The following is a 19,335-nucleotide window of genomic DNA, read 5'->3' on the forward strand; positions in this document are numbered from 1 at the left end:
AGTAAGCGCGCCCTGGGGATGGTGGTAGCGCGCGAGGCTCGCTGTTTTTTTTTAAAAAAAATTAAATTGATTTTCACAACATTATAAACAAACACATAAAACAAACATAAATCATAATCTGATTTAAAAAATACACTTATTAACATTACTAAGTGACTTCCTCGCTTACCCTTGGTTGAATTTCATGGCATGTCCTTTTAACGGTTTTCCAAAGCATAGTTCTTAAAATTATTTAACTTAAAACATTAACATCCTTAGATCTTCACATTATGAAATTAAACCTATTAATTCATCACTTAACTTAAATAAAATCCTAAGCCAATTAAGTATCTGCAAGCTGTTTACAGTTAGTTTAACTTAACATGTTTAACCAAGTAATCATTAAATTTGATCCAATCTTCCTGATACTCCTCCTCCTTCTGGTCGTGGACTCTTCCAGTTAGGTTGGCTAGCTCCGAAAAATCCATCATCTTCATCTGCCATTCTTCTATCATTGGTAATTCTTGGGTTTTCCACTTTTTAGCTAACAAAATACGAGCCACAGTTGTGGCATATAAAAATAATTTTACATCTTTCTTGGGCAATTCCAAACCTGTTATTCCAAGAAGAAAGGCCTCTGGTTTCTTTATAAATGTATATTTCAACATTTTTTTCAATTCGTTATATATCTTTTCCCAGAAGTCTTTCACCTTGGGGCAGGTCCAGCACATGTGATAAAATGTTCCTTCCTTTTCTTTACATTTCCAATTTCAATGTAATGTAAAAATGAAACGCTCACTCGCTCTCTTTGTGTGTGTCTACTCGGGAGTAAATGGCAGGGTCCTCCTTTGGGATTTGCTCTCCCGGCTTAGCGTAGCAGTGGGTTTGTGGGGCGCGATCCTCTCCCTTTCGCGTGTTTGCACGTGTTGGGTGTACCCTGGGGAAAGCGGGCAGTGGGGTTGTGGGGCACGATGCTCCCCCACTTTCCTATAGTGTCTACGCGGGAGCAAATGGTGTGGTGGTCATGGAACTAAAACTCCCAGGAAGGCGAACTTTAGGATTGTAGGGCGCGATTTTCCCTCTCTCTGCTTGTTTTCTCGGGAGCAAATGGTCCGATGTTCCATTGGATTTACTCCCGGGGAAATCGTGCCATCGGATTGTTGCATGTTTCTCTGTTACATGTCTGCTCGGGAACAGCTCAGGGTTTACTCCTGAGGAAAGCACGCGCCGGGGATTATAGCCTCCCCTCCCCCCCCCCCCCCCCCGCTTAGAGGCCGAGCCTCTTTTGCAGGTCTACTCGGAGGTAAATCCTACTGTGGCCAAGGGGGACTTCGCCTCAGGAAAGTGAGCATGGTAATATTTAGTTCAGATTTTTGAAACTCCTGGGACGCAGGTGGCGCTGTGGGTTAAACCACAGAGCCTAGGACTTGCCGATCAGAAGGTTGACGGTTCAAATCCCAAGTAGATAAATAGATACCGCTCCAGCGGGAAGGTAAACGGCATTTCTGTGCGCTGTTCTGGTTCGCCAGAAGCGGCTTAGTCATGCTAGCCACATGACCCGGAAGCTGTACGCCGGCTCCCTCGGCCAGTAAAGCGAGATGAGCGCCACAACCCCAGAGTCGGCCACGACTGGACCTAATGGTCAGGGGTCCCTTTACCTTTACTTTGAAACTCACTTGTAAAAAATAAAAAGGGCCAGAATTTTGAAACAACTGAAAACCATTTGAAAACATGGTATGTATCCAAATGTTGATCTGTGTCAGGGCCAGAGGCCTGCCATTAATGGTGCTATAAAGCAAGGCCAATTTTATGGTGTTGCTGCTTGACTCAATAGTGCTCCTGAGCATGTACAGATTGCTTTCCCCCTCGCTTTCTCTGGACCTTTGTCAGAGGGAAGCCTCAGACCTGCAACATCTTGGAAGGTTTTACTCGGAAACAGTGTGCCCTTGAGCATGTCCAAAGTGCATTATTTCTACAGCGCCACTGGCACGTGTGGTGTTTGACAAGAGTGCGCATCACACTTTTACAAAGGAGAAGACGGGAGGGGGACCTTTGACCCAAGGGCCACATTCCCTTCTGAGCAACTTTCTGGGAGCCGCAGGCAAAAGGGGGTGGAGCCCTGGACACATTTCCACGCAGGCAGAAACATTTGGGTGGAAACTGGGGTGTGGCTTTTGCTGGGTGACCCACAGGCCCAAGAGAGCCACTTTGGGCTTCCGTTTTTCATTCCCCAGTATAAGGGCTACCTCTGGAAAGTTCTCTACTGCCAGGAGGCCTTTGAGGTTACCCCATAAATACCCAGATAATCGCCACCCCACCCCCCTGGGAAGATGCCTCACGCTTATTCAACTCCTTTGTGTTCCTCTGCCAAGGTCCCAGGAGCAGTTCAAAGGGGAATTTGCCTTCTGCGTGCTCATTTTTTCCGGGGGGGGGGGGGAGAGGCTCCTTTTAAAAAGCCAGTACTGCAGGCCCAAGCCGATGTGTTTTCTTCAAACCAGCATCAAAACTTCACCCAGAGTCCCCACAGTTCTTATAATTCGTCAGCAGAAACTGCGACAAAATGTTGCAGCGTGGAGTAGTCCATCAGCCAGCCGCGCCCTTACACAGGGCACTCCATTCCACTCCCACCCCCACGCAACATTCCGTGCCCACAGAGCATGCTCAGTCTGCGTTGGCCTATTTGGGGGGGGGCTCCCCACTTTTAAGATTTCCCCTCCTAAATACTTCACACACACTGCACCTCTGCAAAACCTTCGCCCCTGCTGATGTCTCCCGTTTGTATCATTTTGGGTCCTTAAGGACCCACATTTTAAGAGTGAGTGCAATATTATTCCTAACAGTAGCACAGTAAAACCCAGAGCTGGAGGGTTTTTACATGAGAGGGGCCCCTAAAATCTATTTCCCTGCTGGGTCACAGCTTGAGTTTGCGGTTGCCGGATAAATGCACCTCTGAGCATATGCAGAGCGCCCCAACCTAACATACCTTGTGGGGTTTTTGCAAGGATAAAGCAGGTGTAGGACTAGAGGGAATGGTTATGCAGCCTAGAACTCCTTGTGGGTGGCTGGGAGCCAGAATAAAACTGTAAATTATTATTAATGTGATCTCCCTGGGAACTGCAACTCAATGTTGCAGCGCACTCATCATCCCTAAGAGGGCTTTCTGACCACAGACACCTCCGTATGATTCAAGAAGAGTTGTTCCCTTTGTGTAGTTTGGCATATATCGGGGTCAGCAACCTTTTTCAGCAGGGGGCCGGTCCACTGTCCCTCAGACCTTGTTGGGGGCCGGACTATAATTTGGGGGGCCAAATGAACAAATTCCAATGCCCCACAAATAACCCAGAGATGCTTTTTAAATAAAAGGACACCTTCTACTCATGTGAAAACACGCTGATTCCTGGACCGTCTGCCGGATTTAGAAGGCGATTGGGCCGGATCCGGCCCCCGGGCCTTAGTTTGCCTACCCATGGCATATGAGTCCTTTTTGGGGAAAAGGCAGCAAGTTTCTATATTCCATGTAATCTTGTTCGCTTCCAAAGTGATGGGCCCTCAACCACCCAAATTTGCTCTTAGAAGGAATAATGGAACTAATTAATTCCCCGGCTGACTTAGAAACCAGTGGCAAGGGGCAGACTTTTCACACACGCAAGGAGGGGCTTCAGGAGCAAACCCCAGGACCTCTCTGACTTGTGCAAGTGCAGAAAGGGTCCCAAATTTGCTTTCAAAATCAAATTGCCAAAAAGATAAACGAGAAGCGGTTAAACGGGGCTGAAGCGACACCTAGTGGCCGCAGGAATGGTTGCAGCTCTATCCAGCGACTTTTATCCCTTTCATTCAATCTGTCATTCATATTTATCCACCTGGCCTTTATCTGGGTTTTACACCAGCTGTTTCTCAAATCCTCGGCATGCAGGCTTCTCTTTTTAAAGTAAAGTTACCCCCCCTCCCCCCTGCAAGAAGGGAAGATTTTTAAAGCTTACTTGTAAGTTTTCTGACAGCTTTTCCTGCTTGCGGCTTCGGTCAGCAGTAACTACTTTCACTTTTAAAACAGCGAAAAGGGATTGACCTCCGTTTTTAGAATCCAAATTTTTAGCTCAAATTGATCTCTTTTTCCTTTACTCACAATTGAAATTGAGCTGTTTCTGTGCTGTTATATTTCGAATCATTTTTGCTTTCCTATGACCAGGTGGTTCCTTGCTGGGGAAGGGCCTTAATTCAAAAGGGGAACCATGAGGACTGGAACCTTGTTTTAATTTTCAAGCTTAGGGTTGTAGCTCAATGACGGAGCATGTTGGCTGGGGCTGATGAGAGTTGGACAACATCTGGATGTTCGAGGATCCCTGTCTCCCCGCTCTATTTCTGCTACATACTAATAGCAAGGGACACGGGTGGTGCTGTGGGTTAAACCACAGAGCCTAGGACGCCGGCTCCCTCGGCCAGTAAAGCGAGATGAGCGCCGCAACCCCAGAGTCGGCCACGACTGGACCTAATGGTCAGGGGTCCCTTTACCTTTAAACGGTGCTCATAATTTTGTTGTATCTCATTGTGTGCCTCAGATGCCTTCTTACCCTTTGTCCCCCTCCGGACGTTGCTGAACTACAACTCCCAACACCCTTGCTGCAGCGGAAGAGAGTTGTAGTTCAGCTCGGGCTGACGTTTCCCACACACCCGGGTCAGAACACCTGCCCGCGTCATCAAAGAAGCACTTCACCTGGCAATCTATTAAAATAACTCAGAAAAACTCGGTTTATTCATAAAAACCCTGAACCATACCAAAATGCAGAATTACTGGGAAAAAGGGGGGCACAGAAAAGGTGTGTTTTCGGCTAGAGGTTGCCAAAGGAAACTTAACGAGCTCCGAGCTCGCGACGCATAAAACCGGCAGGGTCCACATCTCAAGATAATAAAGTCTGCGGCATGAACCAAGTCCTTGATCTCGCGCCTCGGGGTTCAACAACCGCAGGCTAGTTATTTAAATATTTAAAAAATGGGGTGTGGGGAGAGACTCCAAAAAGATTTGAGCTGCAAGGGGGAAAGTCTGGTCGAAAATAAACTTCCAGGAAAAGAAGAACTGAGTAACAGTTACCCATCGCTTGAACATCCTCATAGTGGTACTCAACTTTTCTTGAGTCGGCTGACTCTTCCCAACGAAAGCAGAGCGGCTCAGGCCAGCTCAGGAAATATTCCCCCATCCTTCAGGCCAAGGGCGACTGGCTAAGTGGTTCTCTTTTGTGCGACACACACCTGGCTGAGTCCCAGGAAAGAAAGGGGTTCCTCCAAAATTGAAGAGAGTTCCCAGCCGTCTTCTGTCCTCGACAGGATCCGCCTGCTGCCCCTCAGCGCCTTACCTGTTCTGCAACAGGAGGCGGATCAGGACGCCTGCGACCAAAACGGTGATGGCCAATGCCACAGCCAGCCCCCGGTGCAATAGGAGCTGCTTCCCGGACAAGACTTCCACGCGAGACGAAGTGAGCTCTTCCGGGGGAATCAGCTGGTCTTGCGGCGGGTGCTCCATCACGTGGTCCATGCCGCTGAGAGCATCTCCGTTGGGGACCTCAGTTTCCATCGTGAGGTAGGCTGTGGGGTAGAAAATCTTGTCGTGAGTTCAGGGGGGCGGCTTTTCCGCAATCCAGGAAGGGGAAATCGGTTGCGGGCAGCGGGCCGGCAGTGCGTAAGGCCGCAGTTGCAAAAAGGAAAGGGTTTCTCGCCCCTTTTCTCTCTCCATCACTGCTCTGGTTATCTCCCGCTTAGACTACTGCAATGCACTCTACATGGGGCTACCTTTGAAGGTGACCCGGAAACTACAACTAATCCAGAATGCGGCAGCTAGACTGGGGGCGGCCGCCAAGACCACATAACACCGGTCTTGAAAGACCTGCATGGCTCCCAGGACATTTCCGGGCACAATTCAAATTGTTGGTGCTGATCTTCAAAGCCCTAAACGGCTCAGTATACCTGAAGGAGCATCTCCACCCCCATCGTTTTGCCCGGACACTGAGGTCCAGCTCCGAGGGCCTTCTGGCGGTTCCCTCACTGCGAGAAGTGAGGTTACAGGGAACCAGGCAGAGGGCCTTCTCGGTGGTGGCACCTGCCCTGTGGAACGCCCTCCCACCAGATGTCAAGGAAATAAACAACTATCTGACTTTTAGAAGACATCTGAAGGCAGCCCTGCTAAGGGAAATTTTAAATGTTTGATCTTTTACTCTGTTTTTAATATCCTGTTGGAAGCCGCCCAGAGTGGCTGGGGAAATCCAGCCAGATGGGCGGGGAATGAATGAATGAATGAATGAATGAATAAAATTATTATTATTTCCCAATCTTACTCACCCCTTTCATTGCTGTATGTCATTGTCTGGTTGGGCGCAGAGATGTGGAGAATGAGCTGGGGGTCCCCCAAAGGAAGAAGGCTCAGAGCCCAAAGAGGAAGAAGAATGGGAGGAGGAGGTATCCGAACAGGGCTTAGTGAGCAGGAAGAGGCCGTGGCAGAGAGCAGTCCAGAAACAGAGGGAGAAGCAGAGGGGAGTCAAGAAGCAAAGTGGAGGCCAGGGTGAGCCATCTCTCGGCGATTCGTGAGCTGCTATTCCGGCATGGCCAGGGGGCTAGGCTGGATGACCCCCGGGGGCCCCTTCCAACCCCACAATTCTAGGAACTTAATCCTTGGAAACCTGCCCTGGGCCACGTATCGCACAGGGAAGAGCAGTCATGGTGATCAAGCTGTCTTGCGAGGAACTGAGTTTTAAAAGCGAAACTTTAATAATGATAATTTTTATTTATACCCCGCCCTCCCCAGCCAAGGCTGGGTTCAGGGTGGCTAACAAGCAATAATAAAAACAAGTTGAATGAATACAACTTAAAAACAAGATTAAAATACAACATTAAAATATTGAAACATTAAAATATTAAAATGCAGCCTCATCACATGAGAAAGGAAAAAGAAAAAAGAAAAAAGAAAGAGGGGGAGGGAATCAAATTGGCTTCAAGGGTCTTCAAAGGCCAGGGTCTTACAGGCCCTGCGGAAAGAAATCAGATCCTGCAGGGCCCTGGTCTCATGAGGCAGAGCGTTCCACCAGGCTGGAGCCAGTGTTGAAAAGGCCCTGGCTCTGGTTGAGGCTAATCTGACTTCCTTAGGGCCCAGGACCTCTAGGGTGTTGCTATTTATGGACCTTGAGGCTCTCCGTGGGGCAGACCGGGAGAGGCGGTCCCGTAGGTACGAGGGTCCTAGGCCGTGAAGGGCTTTAAAGGTCAAAACCAGCACCTTAAATCTGACCCGGTACTCCACCAGGAGACAGTGCAGCTGGAAAAGCACTGGGTGAATATGCTCCCATGGCAGAGACCCCGTGAGGAGCCTCGCTGCAGCATAGAGCGAATTACAGTAGTCAAGCCTGGAGATGACTGTCACATGGATCACTGTGGCCAGGTCAGGGTGGGAAAGGAAGGGACCAACTGCTTGATGCAGCGAAGGTGGAAAAATGTCGCAAGCTCTGCTCTCCTCTGTGCCCCACCTGACCTTTATATATAATCAGGGACAAGTGGGAAAATGAATCCCTCCCAGCCCCATTCATCTCTCTTCCCCCCCCAAAAAAAATATATATCATACTCTCAACCCCTTTCATTCCCACCCCCATTGAAAAATTACCTAAAGGCACCGGTTTATTAGCAGAAATGTCTTCAGAACTGCCGGTTTGTAGTCTGGCTGTCAGCCCTGCTCGGCTCTGAGCCTAGGAGATGAAAAATTTGGGATGTGGGGGGGGGAGAGGGAGCGAGAGAGAGAGCAGATATCTCGGGGTTAACACCCATAGCACACATTTCCCATGAAGTCCCAATCAAGGCTCATTAAGTCGCCCTTCATTAGATGCCTGAATAATTTCACAACTGCACATCTCTCCAAAAAGTACTGGGTACTGTCCAGCTCTCATCTTACCTAGAGTAGACCCCTTGAAGTTAATGGGTTCGCCTAATTAAGGGCAGCTAATTTCAGTACGTCTCCTGCGAAGGCTGTCTCCCATGCTAGTCCTGCTCAAAACAGTCCCACTGGGAATAATGGGCACAGCTAGCTTAGCGGTCTTGATTTCCAACTTCTGAGGAAAGCTCGCCGCAACCCGTTGCCTCTCAGCCGGAAGCCGGGAGCAGAATCCCAGCATTTTAATTTGGATCGTCAGGTTTGTGGGCCTCCTCGTTTTCAGAACGGCACTTTTCACACCTCGACAACACACCTTTGCCTTAAAACAACAAACTGGGGTGGGAAACTTCTAAAGGAAAACAGAGCCCAAGAAACACACAAAAACCTTTTGCGTCTCTTTCGGGGAACTGAGGAAGGAAGAGTTCCTGTGAGGCCGAGAGTTCAGCAACCCCCAAGGCAGAAGAGGATATTTGTCTTTTATGTGTTTTGCATCAATCCAGCAGCAACCAAACACTCTGGGCAGCTCTCAGACCACATGTTTTTTAATATTTTGTTGGGAGCTGCACAGAGTGGCTGGAGGAACCCAGTTAGATGGACAGCATTTAAACAATAAAATTACTATTGATGATGCTATTGTTGTTACAGTCAAACCTCGGATCCCAAACGCCTCCGTTTTGGAACGTTTCGGCTCCCGAACGCCAAAAACCCGGAAGTAAATGCTCCGGTTTTCGAACGTTTTTCAGAAGCCAAACATCCGGCGCGGCTTCTGCTCGAAGCTCCTGCAGCCAATCAGAAGCCGCGCCTCGGTTGTCAAACGTTTTGGAAGCCGAACGAGCTTCCGGAACGGATTACGTTCAACAACCGGGGTTTGACTGCGCATTAATACCTTGGGTTCAGGTTGCTTTTTTGGGGGGTTACACACCCACCGAAACCCGGAAGTACCGGAACGGGTTACTTCGGGTTTCGGCGGTCGCGCATGCGCAGAAGCATTAAATCACGCTTTGCACAGAAGTGCCGAATCACAACCCGTGCATGCGCAGACACGCCACTGTGGGTTGCAAATGTGCATCGGATCACGTTCGCAACCCGAGCGTCCTCTGTATTATTATTCTGCTGCTCCGGACGATAGGACTCGAAGCAAGGGATTCAAGTTGCGAGAAAGCAGATTCTCTCTAAACATCAGGAAGGATGATAAGAGGCATTCAACAGAGGAACGGACAACCTTGGAAGCTGTCAGACGATCTCCTCTGGCTTTTAAGCGGAGGTTGGGTGGCCAGCCGTCAAGGATTCTTCCCCCGCGTTTCTTTCCAAGGGGTTGAGCTAGATGTCCTTTGGGGGTCCCTTTCCAGCTCTACCGCTCCTCCATGATTCCATGAGGTGCCCCCTTTCCCCTCGGGGGTGCTGGGACCCGCCCACTTATGGAAACCAAAGGAACCGGCGCTCTCAAGCCTCACCTCTTCCGATGCCTTTTTCCAGTCGGCTCGCAGGACGAGGACCAGGAAAGAGGCGGCTTGGAGGGAGATACAGACGATCAGCCCCGTCCACAGGCCTAGAGAGAGAGAGAGAGAGAGAGAGAGAGAGAGAGAGAACAAGATCCCTCAGATGAACCGTCTAGTAAAGGTAAAGGGACCCCTGACCATTAGGTCCAGTCATGGCTGACTCTGGGGTTGCGGTGCTCATCTCGCTTTATTGGCCGAGGGAGCCGGCGTACAACTTCCGTGTCATGTGGCCAGCAGGACTAAGCCGCTTCTGGAGAACCAGAGCAGCACACAGAAACGCCGTTTACCTTCCCACCGGAGCGGTACCTATTTATCTACTTGCACATGACGTGCTTTCAAACTACCGTATTTTTCGTCCTATAGGCTGCCCGGCCCATAGGACGCACCTTGGTTTTTTGGGGGAGGGGGAATGAATAAAAAATATATATTCCCCCCCCCCAGCTGCGGCTGCCGCCCCAAGCCTTGCGCACACCTGCCCAAAGCACGGGGCACCCTCCGGAGGACTCCGCGTGCTTCGGGCTGCAGGCTGCTGCCTGAAAGCTTGTGAGCCCGCGGGAACTCCTGACGGGCTCGCAAGGCTTGCGGATAGCTTCCTGAAGCCTGGAGAACGAGAGGGGTTGGTGCGCACCGATGCCTCTCGCTCTCCAGGCTTCAGCGAAAGCCTGCACTCTCCCTGTAGGACGCACAAACATTTCCCCTTCATTTTTGGAGGGGAAAAAGTGCGTCCTATGGGGCGAAAAATACGGTACTAGGTTGGCAGGAGCAGGGACTGAGCAACGGGAGCTCACCCTGTGGCGGGGATTCGAACCGCCGACCTTCTGATCGGCAAGCCCTAGGCTCTGTGGTTTAACCCACAGCGCCACCCGCATCCCTGAACCATCCAGTAGGGTTAGAGTATTTATTTATTCTGTGTACACGTCAGGCTTCCCAAACCCGGTGCACCCCAACAAAAGCAGAGTGGCAGATGAGGAAGATGGACTTTGCAGAACTGGCAAAACTGACGGGAAGAATTCAGAACCAGTGAGACCAAGCATTCCAAAAGGACTGGAACAAATTTATATTATGTTTGAAAGACAATTGTAAGCAGGTAACATCATTATAGCAGGGCTATCTGAAGATTTGTAAGAGGAAATTGCTACATATTCAGGTTGAGTAAGTTAATATTTTAGGTACAGTGGTACCTCGAGTTACATACGCTTCAGGTTACAGACTCTGCTAACCCAGAAATAGTACCTCGGGTTAAGAACTTTGCTTAAGAATGAGAACAGAAATCGTGCAGCAGCGGGAGGCCCCATTAGCTAAAGTGGTGCTTCAGGTTAAGAACAGTTTCAGGTTAAGAACGGACCTCTGGAACGAATTAAGTACTTAACCCGAGGTACCACTATAATGATATAACAAGGATAGGAAACAAAGCAAAATGTAAAGATGCAAAGTTTAATTTTGTAAACCAGGTATCCCCTGTTGGTTATTTTGCAGATTAGTTGCGCTGCAAAAGGCGTGCTGGGGAGACCACACATTCACGAAACGCAAAAGTAATTTTTGCTAGGCTTTAACAACAAAAACCAAAACTCCTTTTACACTAAATTACATTATATCAATAAGCATGACCCATCCACCATCCCATTCACCAGGGGACTGAGAGAGCTACATGCTGCTCTTTATATACAATACAGTGGTACCTCGCAAGACGAATGCCTCGTAAGACGAAAAACTCGCAAGACGAAAGAGTTTTTCGTTTTTTGAGTTGCTTCGCAAGACGAATTTCCCTATGGGCTTGCTTTGCAAGATGAAAACATCTTGCAAGTTTGTCTCCTTTTTCTTAAAACCGTTAATACCATGGGAATCCGTGCTTCGCAAGACGAAAAATTTGCAAGACGAAAAAACTCGCAGAACGAATTAATTTCGTCTTGCGAGGTACCACTGTACCTAATTGCTGACACAGCTTAATTAATACAACTTAACATCACTCACTGCTTCACAGCTGTAAAACTAGATCATGTTATTTGCTCTGGTCTTTAAAGAGACACACATCTTGTGAAACAATGATGAACCTTAATATTTAAAGAAACCATTCAACACGTTGAATGTAAAAGTTTAAGTTTTATTTACCGTAATTTTGTTATGTTTGTGAAAATCAATAAAAAGTATTTTTTTAAAAAAATAAAGAAACCATTCAACATCCCTAACCTGCAGCCCTCCAGATGTTTTGGCCTACAACTCCCATCATCCCTAGCTAACAGGACCAGTGGTCAGGGATGATGGGAATTGTAGTCCAAAACATCTGGCGGGCCGAAGGTTGGGGGTGCCTGTTGTAAACCATCAGACGGGAGGAAGTCGTCAGGCTCAGTTGAGCCAAAGAGATAAAATAAGAGGATCTGATGTTACATTATATGTAAAGCCAATAAAAATCATTTAAAAAAACAAACAAACCTGGTGTACCTCACCCCAGGTGTTTTTGGAACTACAACAAATGTTAAATCAGCAGTTCCCAAAGTGAGTGGTGCTCTGCCAGTCAGAGCAGGTAGTATTGGGTTGTCCAACTTGACTTGGCATAAGGCAGCATCGTAATACACAGCCACTGTGATCCACGTGACGGTCACCTCCAGACTGGATTATTGTAACTCGCTCTACGTGGGGCTGCCCTTGAGACTGACCCAGAAACTCCAGCGGGTGCAGAATGCCGCGGCGAGACTCCTTACGGGGTCCTCGCTGCGAGATCACATTCACCCGGTGCTATACCAGCTGCACTGGCTCCCAGTGGAGTCCAGGATCAGGTTCAAGGTGCTGGTTTTAACCTTTAAAGCCCTATACAGCCTAGGACCCTCGTACCTACGGGACCGCCTCTCCTGGTATGTCCCACAGAGAAACTTACGGTCAAATAATATCTTGGAGGTCCCGGGCCACAGGGAGGTTAGGCTGGCCTCAACCAGAGCCAGGGCTTTTTCGGGTGTGGCCCCTATCTGGTGGAAGGCTCTGTCCCAAGAGACTAGGGCCCTGCAGGACTTGACATCTTTCCACAGGGCCTGCAAGACCGAGCTGTTCCACCAGGCCTTTGGCCAAGGCACAGCCTGACCCCCTCCTTTGGCAACCTTCACAGAACTCTAGCCCAATGGTTGCCATGAATCTGATTTGAACTGATTTTATAATGAACTGATTTTAGAATGTTGTATCGTTTTACTGTTGTTAGCCGCTCTGAGCCCGGCTTCGGCTGGGGAGGGCGGGATATAAATAAAATTTTATTATTATTTATTATTATAATAAATACAAAGGTGTGAGGGAAACTTTGGCCCTCCAAATGCTGCTGAGCTACAACTCCCATCATCTCTGGCCATTAGCCATTCTTGCTAGGGCTGATGGGAATTGTAGTTCAGCACCATCTGGAGGAGCCACAGGTTCCCACCTGGTCCGGCTGGATCTTGGAGATAGCTGAGCGAAGGGACCTAGTGGCAGATCCCAAACAAAGGCCTTGATATATATTTTTTTTCATTTGTTGAAAGCATTTATATCCTGCTCGTCGATCAGCACGGCTCCTGGTGTAAGTAAAGACGCACACACATAGTCCCTGCCCTCAGGCTTAGAATAATAAAAAAGGCACGACACAAAAGGAAAACAGGATGAGGAGGGAAGAGGTGAACAAGCACACACAATCCTTGATGTCTCTTAGAAAAAAATGACCAGCAGGTATTAAATTAAATTTCTTTTTTGTTCTTTTTAAGCAGACCACGTCAGCTTGCGTTGGCCTGCTGAGATACGTACCCATCACTCCAAGCTTGTACCTAAACATAAGTGTGATGCCAATGGGAAGCCCAATGGTGTAATAGCCGATGGCGTTGGCGATGGCACCAATCTTCTGCTTTCCAGCTCCTCTCAGTATTCCGCCGCAGGTGGCCTGGAGAGGGGATGAGAAGGAGAGTGGGCTAACCAGTTCAGCAACAGTGTCAGCGTCGGAGAGCGTCAAGACCCTGGCCTACCTCAAAGGGTTAGGTTTTTTTCTTAAAAATAAATAAATATTAAAGTTTGAAAAAAATAGGGAGATTAATATCCAATATCTTTTTATCAAAGTTTAAAAAAAATCTAATCCAAATAAAACATAAACAAAAATGAAGAAAGGAGAAGGGGGAAAAGAAAGAAAGAAAGAACTTCCGATTCTTCATCTGTCAGTTACCGTATTTTTCGTCCCATAGGATGCTCCGTCCCATAGGACGCACCTACTTTTTTGGGGGGGAAATAAAGGGAAAAAAATTTTCCTTTATTTTCTCCCCCAAAACCAGGTCAGGGAACAGTGGGATGGCGGTGCTGCGCCTCCCCGCTGTCCCCCGAGCTTGTGGGGCTGGCCCATGTCTGCCTGGCGCGAGGGGCGCTCTGCTTCAGGGCGCCCCGCGCGTCGGGCGGCAGGCTACAGTCAGCAGCATGGGGAACCCTCTGTTTCAGGGCGCCCCACGCGCCCCCCGGGTGCGCAAGGCTTGCCAACACCAGCGCGGAGCACGGGGTGTCCTCCGAAGGGCGCCCCGTGCTCCGCGCTGCCAGCTGCCGCCCGCAAGCCTTGCACTCCCGGGGGGAGATCCCCCGGGTGCGCAAGGCTTGCGGACACCTGCGTGGAGCACGGGGCGTCCTCTGGAGGGCGCCCCGTGCTCCGCGCTGCAGGCTGCCGCCCGCAAGCCTTGCGCTCCCGGGGGGAGATCCCCCGGGTGCGCAAGACTTGCCAACACCAGCGCGGAGCACGGGGTGGCCTCCGAAGGGCACCCCGTGATCCGTGCTGCCGGTTGCCGCCCGCAAGCCTTGCGCTCCCGGGGGGAGATCCCCCGGGTGCGCAAGGCTTGCCGACACCAGCGCGGAGCACGGGGCGTCCTCCGGAGGGCGCCCCTGCTCCGCGCTGCCAGCTGCCGCCCGCAAGCCTTGCGCTCTCGGGGGGAGATCCCCCGGGTGCGCAAGGCTGGCCAACACCAGCGCGGAGCACGGGGCCGCCTCCGAAGGGCGCCCTGTGCTCCCGGCTTCCGCCCGCAAGCCTTGCGCTCTCGGGGGGAGATCCCCCGGGTGCGCAAGGCTGGCCAACACCAGCGCAGAGCACGGGGCGTCCTCCAAAGGGCGCCCCGTGCTGCCGCCCGCAAGCCTTCGGCTCCCGGGGGAGATCCCCTGGGTGTGCAAGGCAAGCGGACACCTGCGCGAAGCACTGGGCGTCCTCCGGAGGGCGCCCCGTGCTCCGCGCTGCAGGCTGCCACCTGCAAGCCTTGCGCGCCCGGGGGAACTCCCTCCGGGCGTGCAAGGCTTGCGGATAGCTTCCTGGAGCCTGGAGAGCGAGAGACGTCGGTGCGCACCGACGCCTCTCGCTCTCCAGGCTTCAGCAAAAGCCTGCATTTGCCCCTTAGGACGCACACACATTTCCCCTTCATTTTTGGAGGGGGAAAAGTGCGTCTTATAGGGCGAAAAATACGGTATATATAGAAAATTATTTAAAACATCCACACCAAGATAAGACTCAATGGTTCAATAAACCAATGTTTAATTCTAACCCAGATATCAACAGTTCCATTTTCTTTTTCACATAGAGTCTATAAGGGGTTTCCAATCTTTCGTAAATATTGAAAAATGTTTTTCTCTCATTAAACACGCCAACTTTGCCACCTCAGCTAAGTCCAATAATTTTAACAGGAAAGCTCCTTATATTAGGCAAGCTGAATCCATTTGAACAACTCCTCTCCCTTTACATTCCATCCAAAAATTATTTGTGAGAAATTTTTGCTTGCTGGGGCCGGGGCAGTGTTGGGAGAATACCCAAAGGACAATAAAAAAACTAGATCTTCAAACCCTGGAAAGGTTTATTTGGCAGCCAAGATTGTCTGGGCAAATGTCTTCAAAAATATGTTTACGAACATGAGGTCTAGAAGCTTGCTAAGTTTTAAACGTGAGAACAGGAAAAGGAAGAACCACATTCTGTGCTTGTGCTGCCCCCTAGTGGAACTACTACTGGAACTATGGGATTGCAGCCACACAGAGCCCTGGGTACCAATTCATGCTGTACTGAACTCACCGCTATTGCATCCAGCAGATGGAAAGGGGCAAAAATCATCATCACTTTGGCAACCAGGGCGATGATCTCTCTGTCGGGGGGCAAAGACACGACTGAGAATGGGCAGGGAAAGAAGGTGAGCTTTTTTTTTTTTTTATAGAGCCTTTTTTTTTAAAAAAAAAAGCATTATTTCATTTTATAACATATATAAAACAGAGATAACAATAACAGAAAAAAATTAAAAGATGAAAAACAAAGCTACAAAATAGGCACGTAGGATGAGCCCAGTTTAAAACGGGTTAAAAGAACCAAGTCCCAGTAAAGAATATCAGCATTATCAAATCATCAAGTATAGTTTCGCATTTGCCAGGCTTACAAAAGGGTTGCTTTGAAAAAGATGTCTCTGTTGTAATAAAAGAATGCCGAATCAAATAAATATGGGTTTGGAGGTTCTAGTCCCTGTCAAAATCTCAAATTTTGTGTAATTTTCTCCACCATAATTATGTATTATTGGTTGCTGTTTTGTCCTTCTTTTAATGCATTTTGTGTTTAAACTTCTTCTTTGGCGACCACTTGTAGCTGAGTAAGATTGTCTTCCATAAACGTGGTCTTAACAGTGAGTCAGTAAGTGACTGTGGAGGCCAATTCTGGATCCACACGTCCTTCCACAGTGGGGACATTGGTTTCCGGGCGGGAGTTGATCACAGTGTGGATTTGCCAAGCGTGCCTTCCTCCTAGCACGTTTCTCCCTTGCGTCCTGAGTTCGAGTGTCTTCAAAGCCCATGACGCCTTTGGCAAAGGCTGTTCTCCAACTGGAGCGCTCGCAGGCCAGCGTTTCCCAGTTGTCAGGGAAACACATTCTTTTGAGAGAGTCTTTAAACCTTTTTTGTTGACCACCAGCGTTACGCTTTCCATTTTTAAGTTTGGAATTTTTAAGTTCTCTCGTGGACCGCTGAGCTGTCTGCCGATTTGCCCAAGTCAATGCCTAAAGAATTTCCTGCTCCGGGTTTGAATGACCTACCTGTCGCTGGTGAAGACGTAGGCTACCACGTCCTTCACGGCTGCCAGGAGGCCAGCAAACACCATAGCAAACACACCTGGGACAGGAGAGAGAGATCAGATCAGAAGCGTTTTTAAATTATTATTATTATTATTATTATTATTATTATTATTATTATTATTATTATTAATTATCTGTACCCCGCCCACTCTGGGCGGCTTCCAACAAAGACCAAAAATACACTAAAATGTCACACATTAAAAAATGCAACAGTATTTAAAGAGCTCCTCTGATAATAGTCTGAATGTGCCTCAGAGGTAGCACATCTCTCATGCTGGGGTGGGGGAACCTCAGGTCTGAAAGCGGCCCTCCGTGGCTCTCTGTCCGGCCCTTGGGACACTCCAGGCCCCACCTCCCCAAGCCCTGCCCCCTTCCCCAAGATGGTTCTGCAGGACGGCCGATAGAAATGGGTGAGAAGAAACCCCTTGCACCTGTTCTTTCACCCACTCTCTCTTGATCTCTTTGTCTCTGGCCCTTCCCATCACTATCACACGGCCCCCAGAAGGTCGCTTGTGAGAATATGTGAGAATATGAGAATATGCTTGTGAGAATAGAGGGTTCTCTGCCCCTGAGCTTAGGGGACGCTGCCCCTTTAAGGATGAAACCTTCCTGGGAAAGAGAGCTCCGCCCACTGCCAGAGGGACTGGGACAGCCTTAAAGAGACATACACACCCGTGCAGAGGAGCCCCGTGATGCAGGACAGTTTGGCTTGCTGGACATCACCGGCCCCCAGGGCGTTCCCCACTCGGACGCTGGAGGCAACGCTCATGCCTTGCGGTAGCTGGTGGGGGGACAGGAGAGGGGATTAACCAAGGGGGCAAAATATTATGCAGTCAAAGGGAGCGAGGAGCGAAAGCAACAGCCCCTTTAAGGCTAAAAAAACGTACAGTGGATGCACGTTCACAACCCACAGCGTTCACAACCCACAGCAGTGCGTCTGTGCGGGTTGTGATTTTGGACTTCTGCACATGCGCAAAGCGCGATTTACCACTTCTGCGCATGCGCGGCTGCCGAAACCTGGGAGTAACTCGTTCCGGTACTTCCGAATTTCGGCGGGTCCGTAATCTAAAAAAACACAACCTGAAGCGGCTGTAACCTGAGGTATGACTGTATTTGGAGAGTTTCTTTTTTGAAGCTGTGCGTTGCAGGGGGGGAGAGAGAATATGGCCCCAACAGTGCAATTCTAGGGATGTTTACTCAAAAGTGTGTGGTGATGCCTATTCAGTAAGCACGTTTATTTTGTTTCGTTAAATTTATATACCACTGAATTTTAAAACGGAACACAAAACCACAGCCACCCACCGCAAGGCGGTTTACAAAAATATCAAAGCAATGAAATTTTCAGCAACCGATCCCTCCTCCCAGTTAAAAACAGCTATTTAAAAGCTTCAAAAATAACTAAAATCAACAAAAAAAATTTTTTTTTAAAAAAACAACCAGATTAAAACACAGGTCAATATTCTACAGGACTGGACATGCTTGCCTAAAATAATGTTTGGAGGAGGCACCAAAATGTGTACAGTGAAAGAAGCTGTCCGATGTCTATAGGCAGGGAGTTCCCAGGGGTAGGTGATGCCACACTAAAAGAACAATCTCTTAAAAGTTTGAAATGAGCATAGCTGTGCCAGTTCTACAGATCGAAGGGCATATAGGGAGTAAAGCATTCCCACAAGTAAACTGGTCCCAAGCTGTTAAGGGTTTTATATACCAATAGTATTTGTTTTAATTTAAATTACGTATTTTGTGCTTTTTAACGTATTTTTCGCTCTATAGGACAAACATTTTCCCCTCCAAAAATTAAGGGGAAATGTGTGTGCGTCCTATGGAGCGAATGCAGGCTCCCTGGCTTCAGCGATAGCAACGCGAAGCCCCCGAAGCTTGTGCTCCGGAGGCTTCGCGTTGCTTTCACTGAAGCCAGGAGAGTCTGGTCTTTGAGGCTGGCGGTGGGGGAAAGCAGCGCTTCCCCCCACCGCCAGCCCCACAGGCTCGGGGGGGTAGCGGGAAGGTCGAAAAGCCCGCAGGAGCTGTGCGCTCTTTAAAGGGTGCACGGCTCCTGTGGGCTTTTGCGGGAGATGGGGGAATTCCCCCACCTCCCGCAAAAGCACGGAATTCCCCCAGCTCCTAGAAAAGCCAGCAGGAGCCGCGCAGCCTTTAAAGAGCGCGCCGCTCTTGGGGGCTTTTCCCCAAGGAGGGAGAAGGGACTGACTGGCCGAGTCAGTCCCTTCTCCCTCCTGTGGGCTTTTGCGGGAGATGGAGGAATTCCCCCACCTCCCGCAATTGCAGGGAGAAGGTCTGGGAGAAGTGCACAGGCTGCGTGCAGCCTGTCCGCTGCTCCCAGAGCTGGGGGGGCGGGAAATCATATTTTTTTCATTGATTTCCCTCTCTGAAAACTAGGTGCACCCTATGGTCAGGTGCGCCCTATAGAGCGAAAAATACGGTATATTGTAATTTTATTTTGTGAACCACCCTGAGATCTACGGGTATCAGGCGGTATACAAATTTAATTAACAACAGCAACAACTTGAAATTGGCCTGGCGATGAATCAGTGCAGATCTCTGATTGGGATGATTCATGCCCAAAAAAAGGGCTGCAAAATAGTGTTGCAAAGTATAAAAGCCCAAGTTGTGCAAACCACTAAGGTATAACAAATACCTGCAATGAGAATTCAAAATAAACAGGTGTCACTGGAACAATAGCAGCAATTTTTATAAAAACGGGAGACTCGAGTGAAGAGATAACGGCACGGCGAGTTCTAGCCGAAAATGGCTCACTCAGTACAAGGAAATTCAATTCCTCACCAGATATGCGACTGTAGCCAGTTCGTAGATGATGGACTGAGCGCCCAATTCGACCACGCTGATCATGCCTTGGGGAGGAAAAAGGAGACAC

General features: G+C 49.1%; 1 protein-coding gene across 1 annotated transcript in view; it reads right to left on the reverse strand.

Annotated features, from left to right (window-relative positions):
* Positions 1-4,701: 4,701 nt before the first annotated feature.
* Positions 4,702-19,335, reverse strand: part of LOC310832868 (multidrug and toxin extrusion protein 2-like) — a 34,523-nt gene continuing 19,889 nt past the window's right edge. The window contains exons 10-17 of the mRNA XM_083715142.1: positions 19,245-19,312; positions 17,118-17,226; positions 16,407-16,482; positions 15,407-15,476; positions 13,135-13,267; positions 9,334-9,428; positions 7,616-7,697; positions 4,702-5,556 (exon numbers count right to left, since the gene is read on the reverse strand). Coding sequence (XP_083571268.1) covers positions 5,324-5,556; positions 7,616-7,697; positions 9,334-9,428; positions 13,135-13,267; positions 15,407-15,476; positions 16,407-16,482; positions 17,118-17,226; positions 19,245-19,312 — 866 coding nt within the window. The 3' untranslated portion in view covers positions 4,702-5,323. The remainder of the gene's footprint in view (positions 5,557-7,615; positions 7,698-9,333; positions 9,429-13,134; positions 13,268-15,406; positions 15,477-16,406; positions 16,483-17,117; positions 17,227-19,244; positions 19,313-19,335) is intronic.

This window comes from Podarcis gaigeae, assembly GCF_964106915.1.
Source record: "Podarcis gaigeae genome assembly, chromosome: 15".
Classification (NCBI taxonomy): Eukaryota; Metazoa; Chordata; class Lepidosauria; order Squamata; family Lacertidae; genus Podarcis; species Podarcis gaigeae.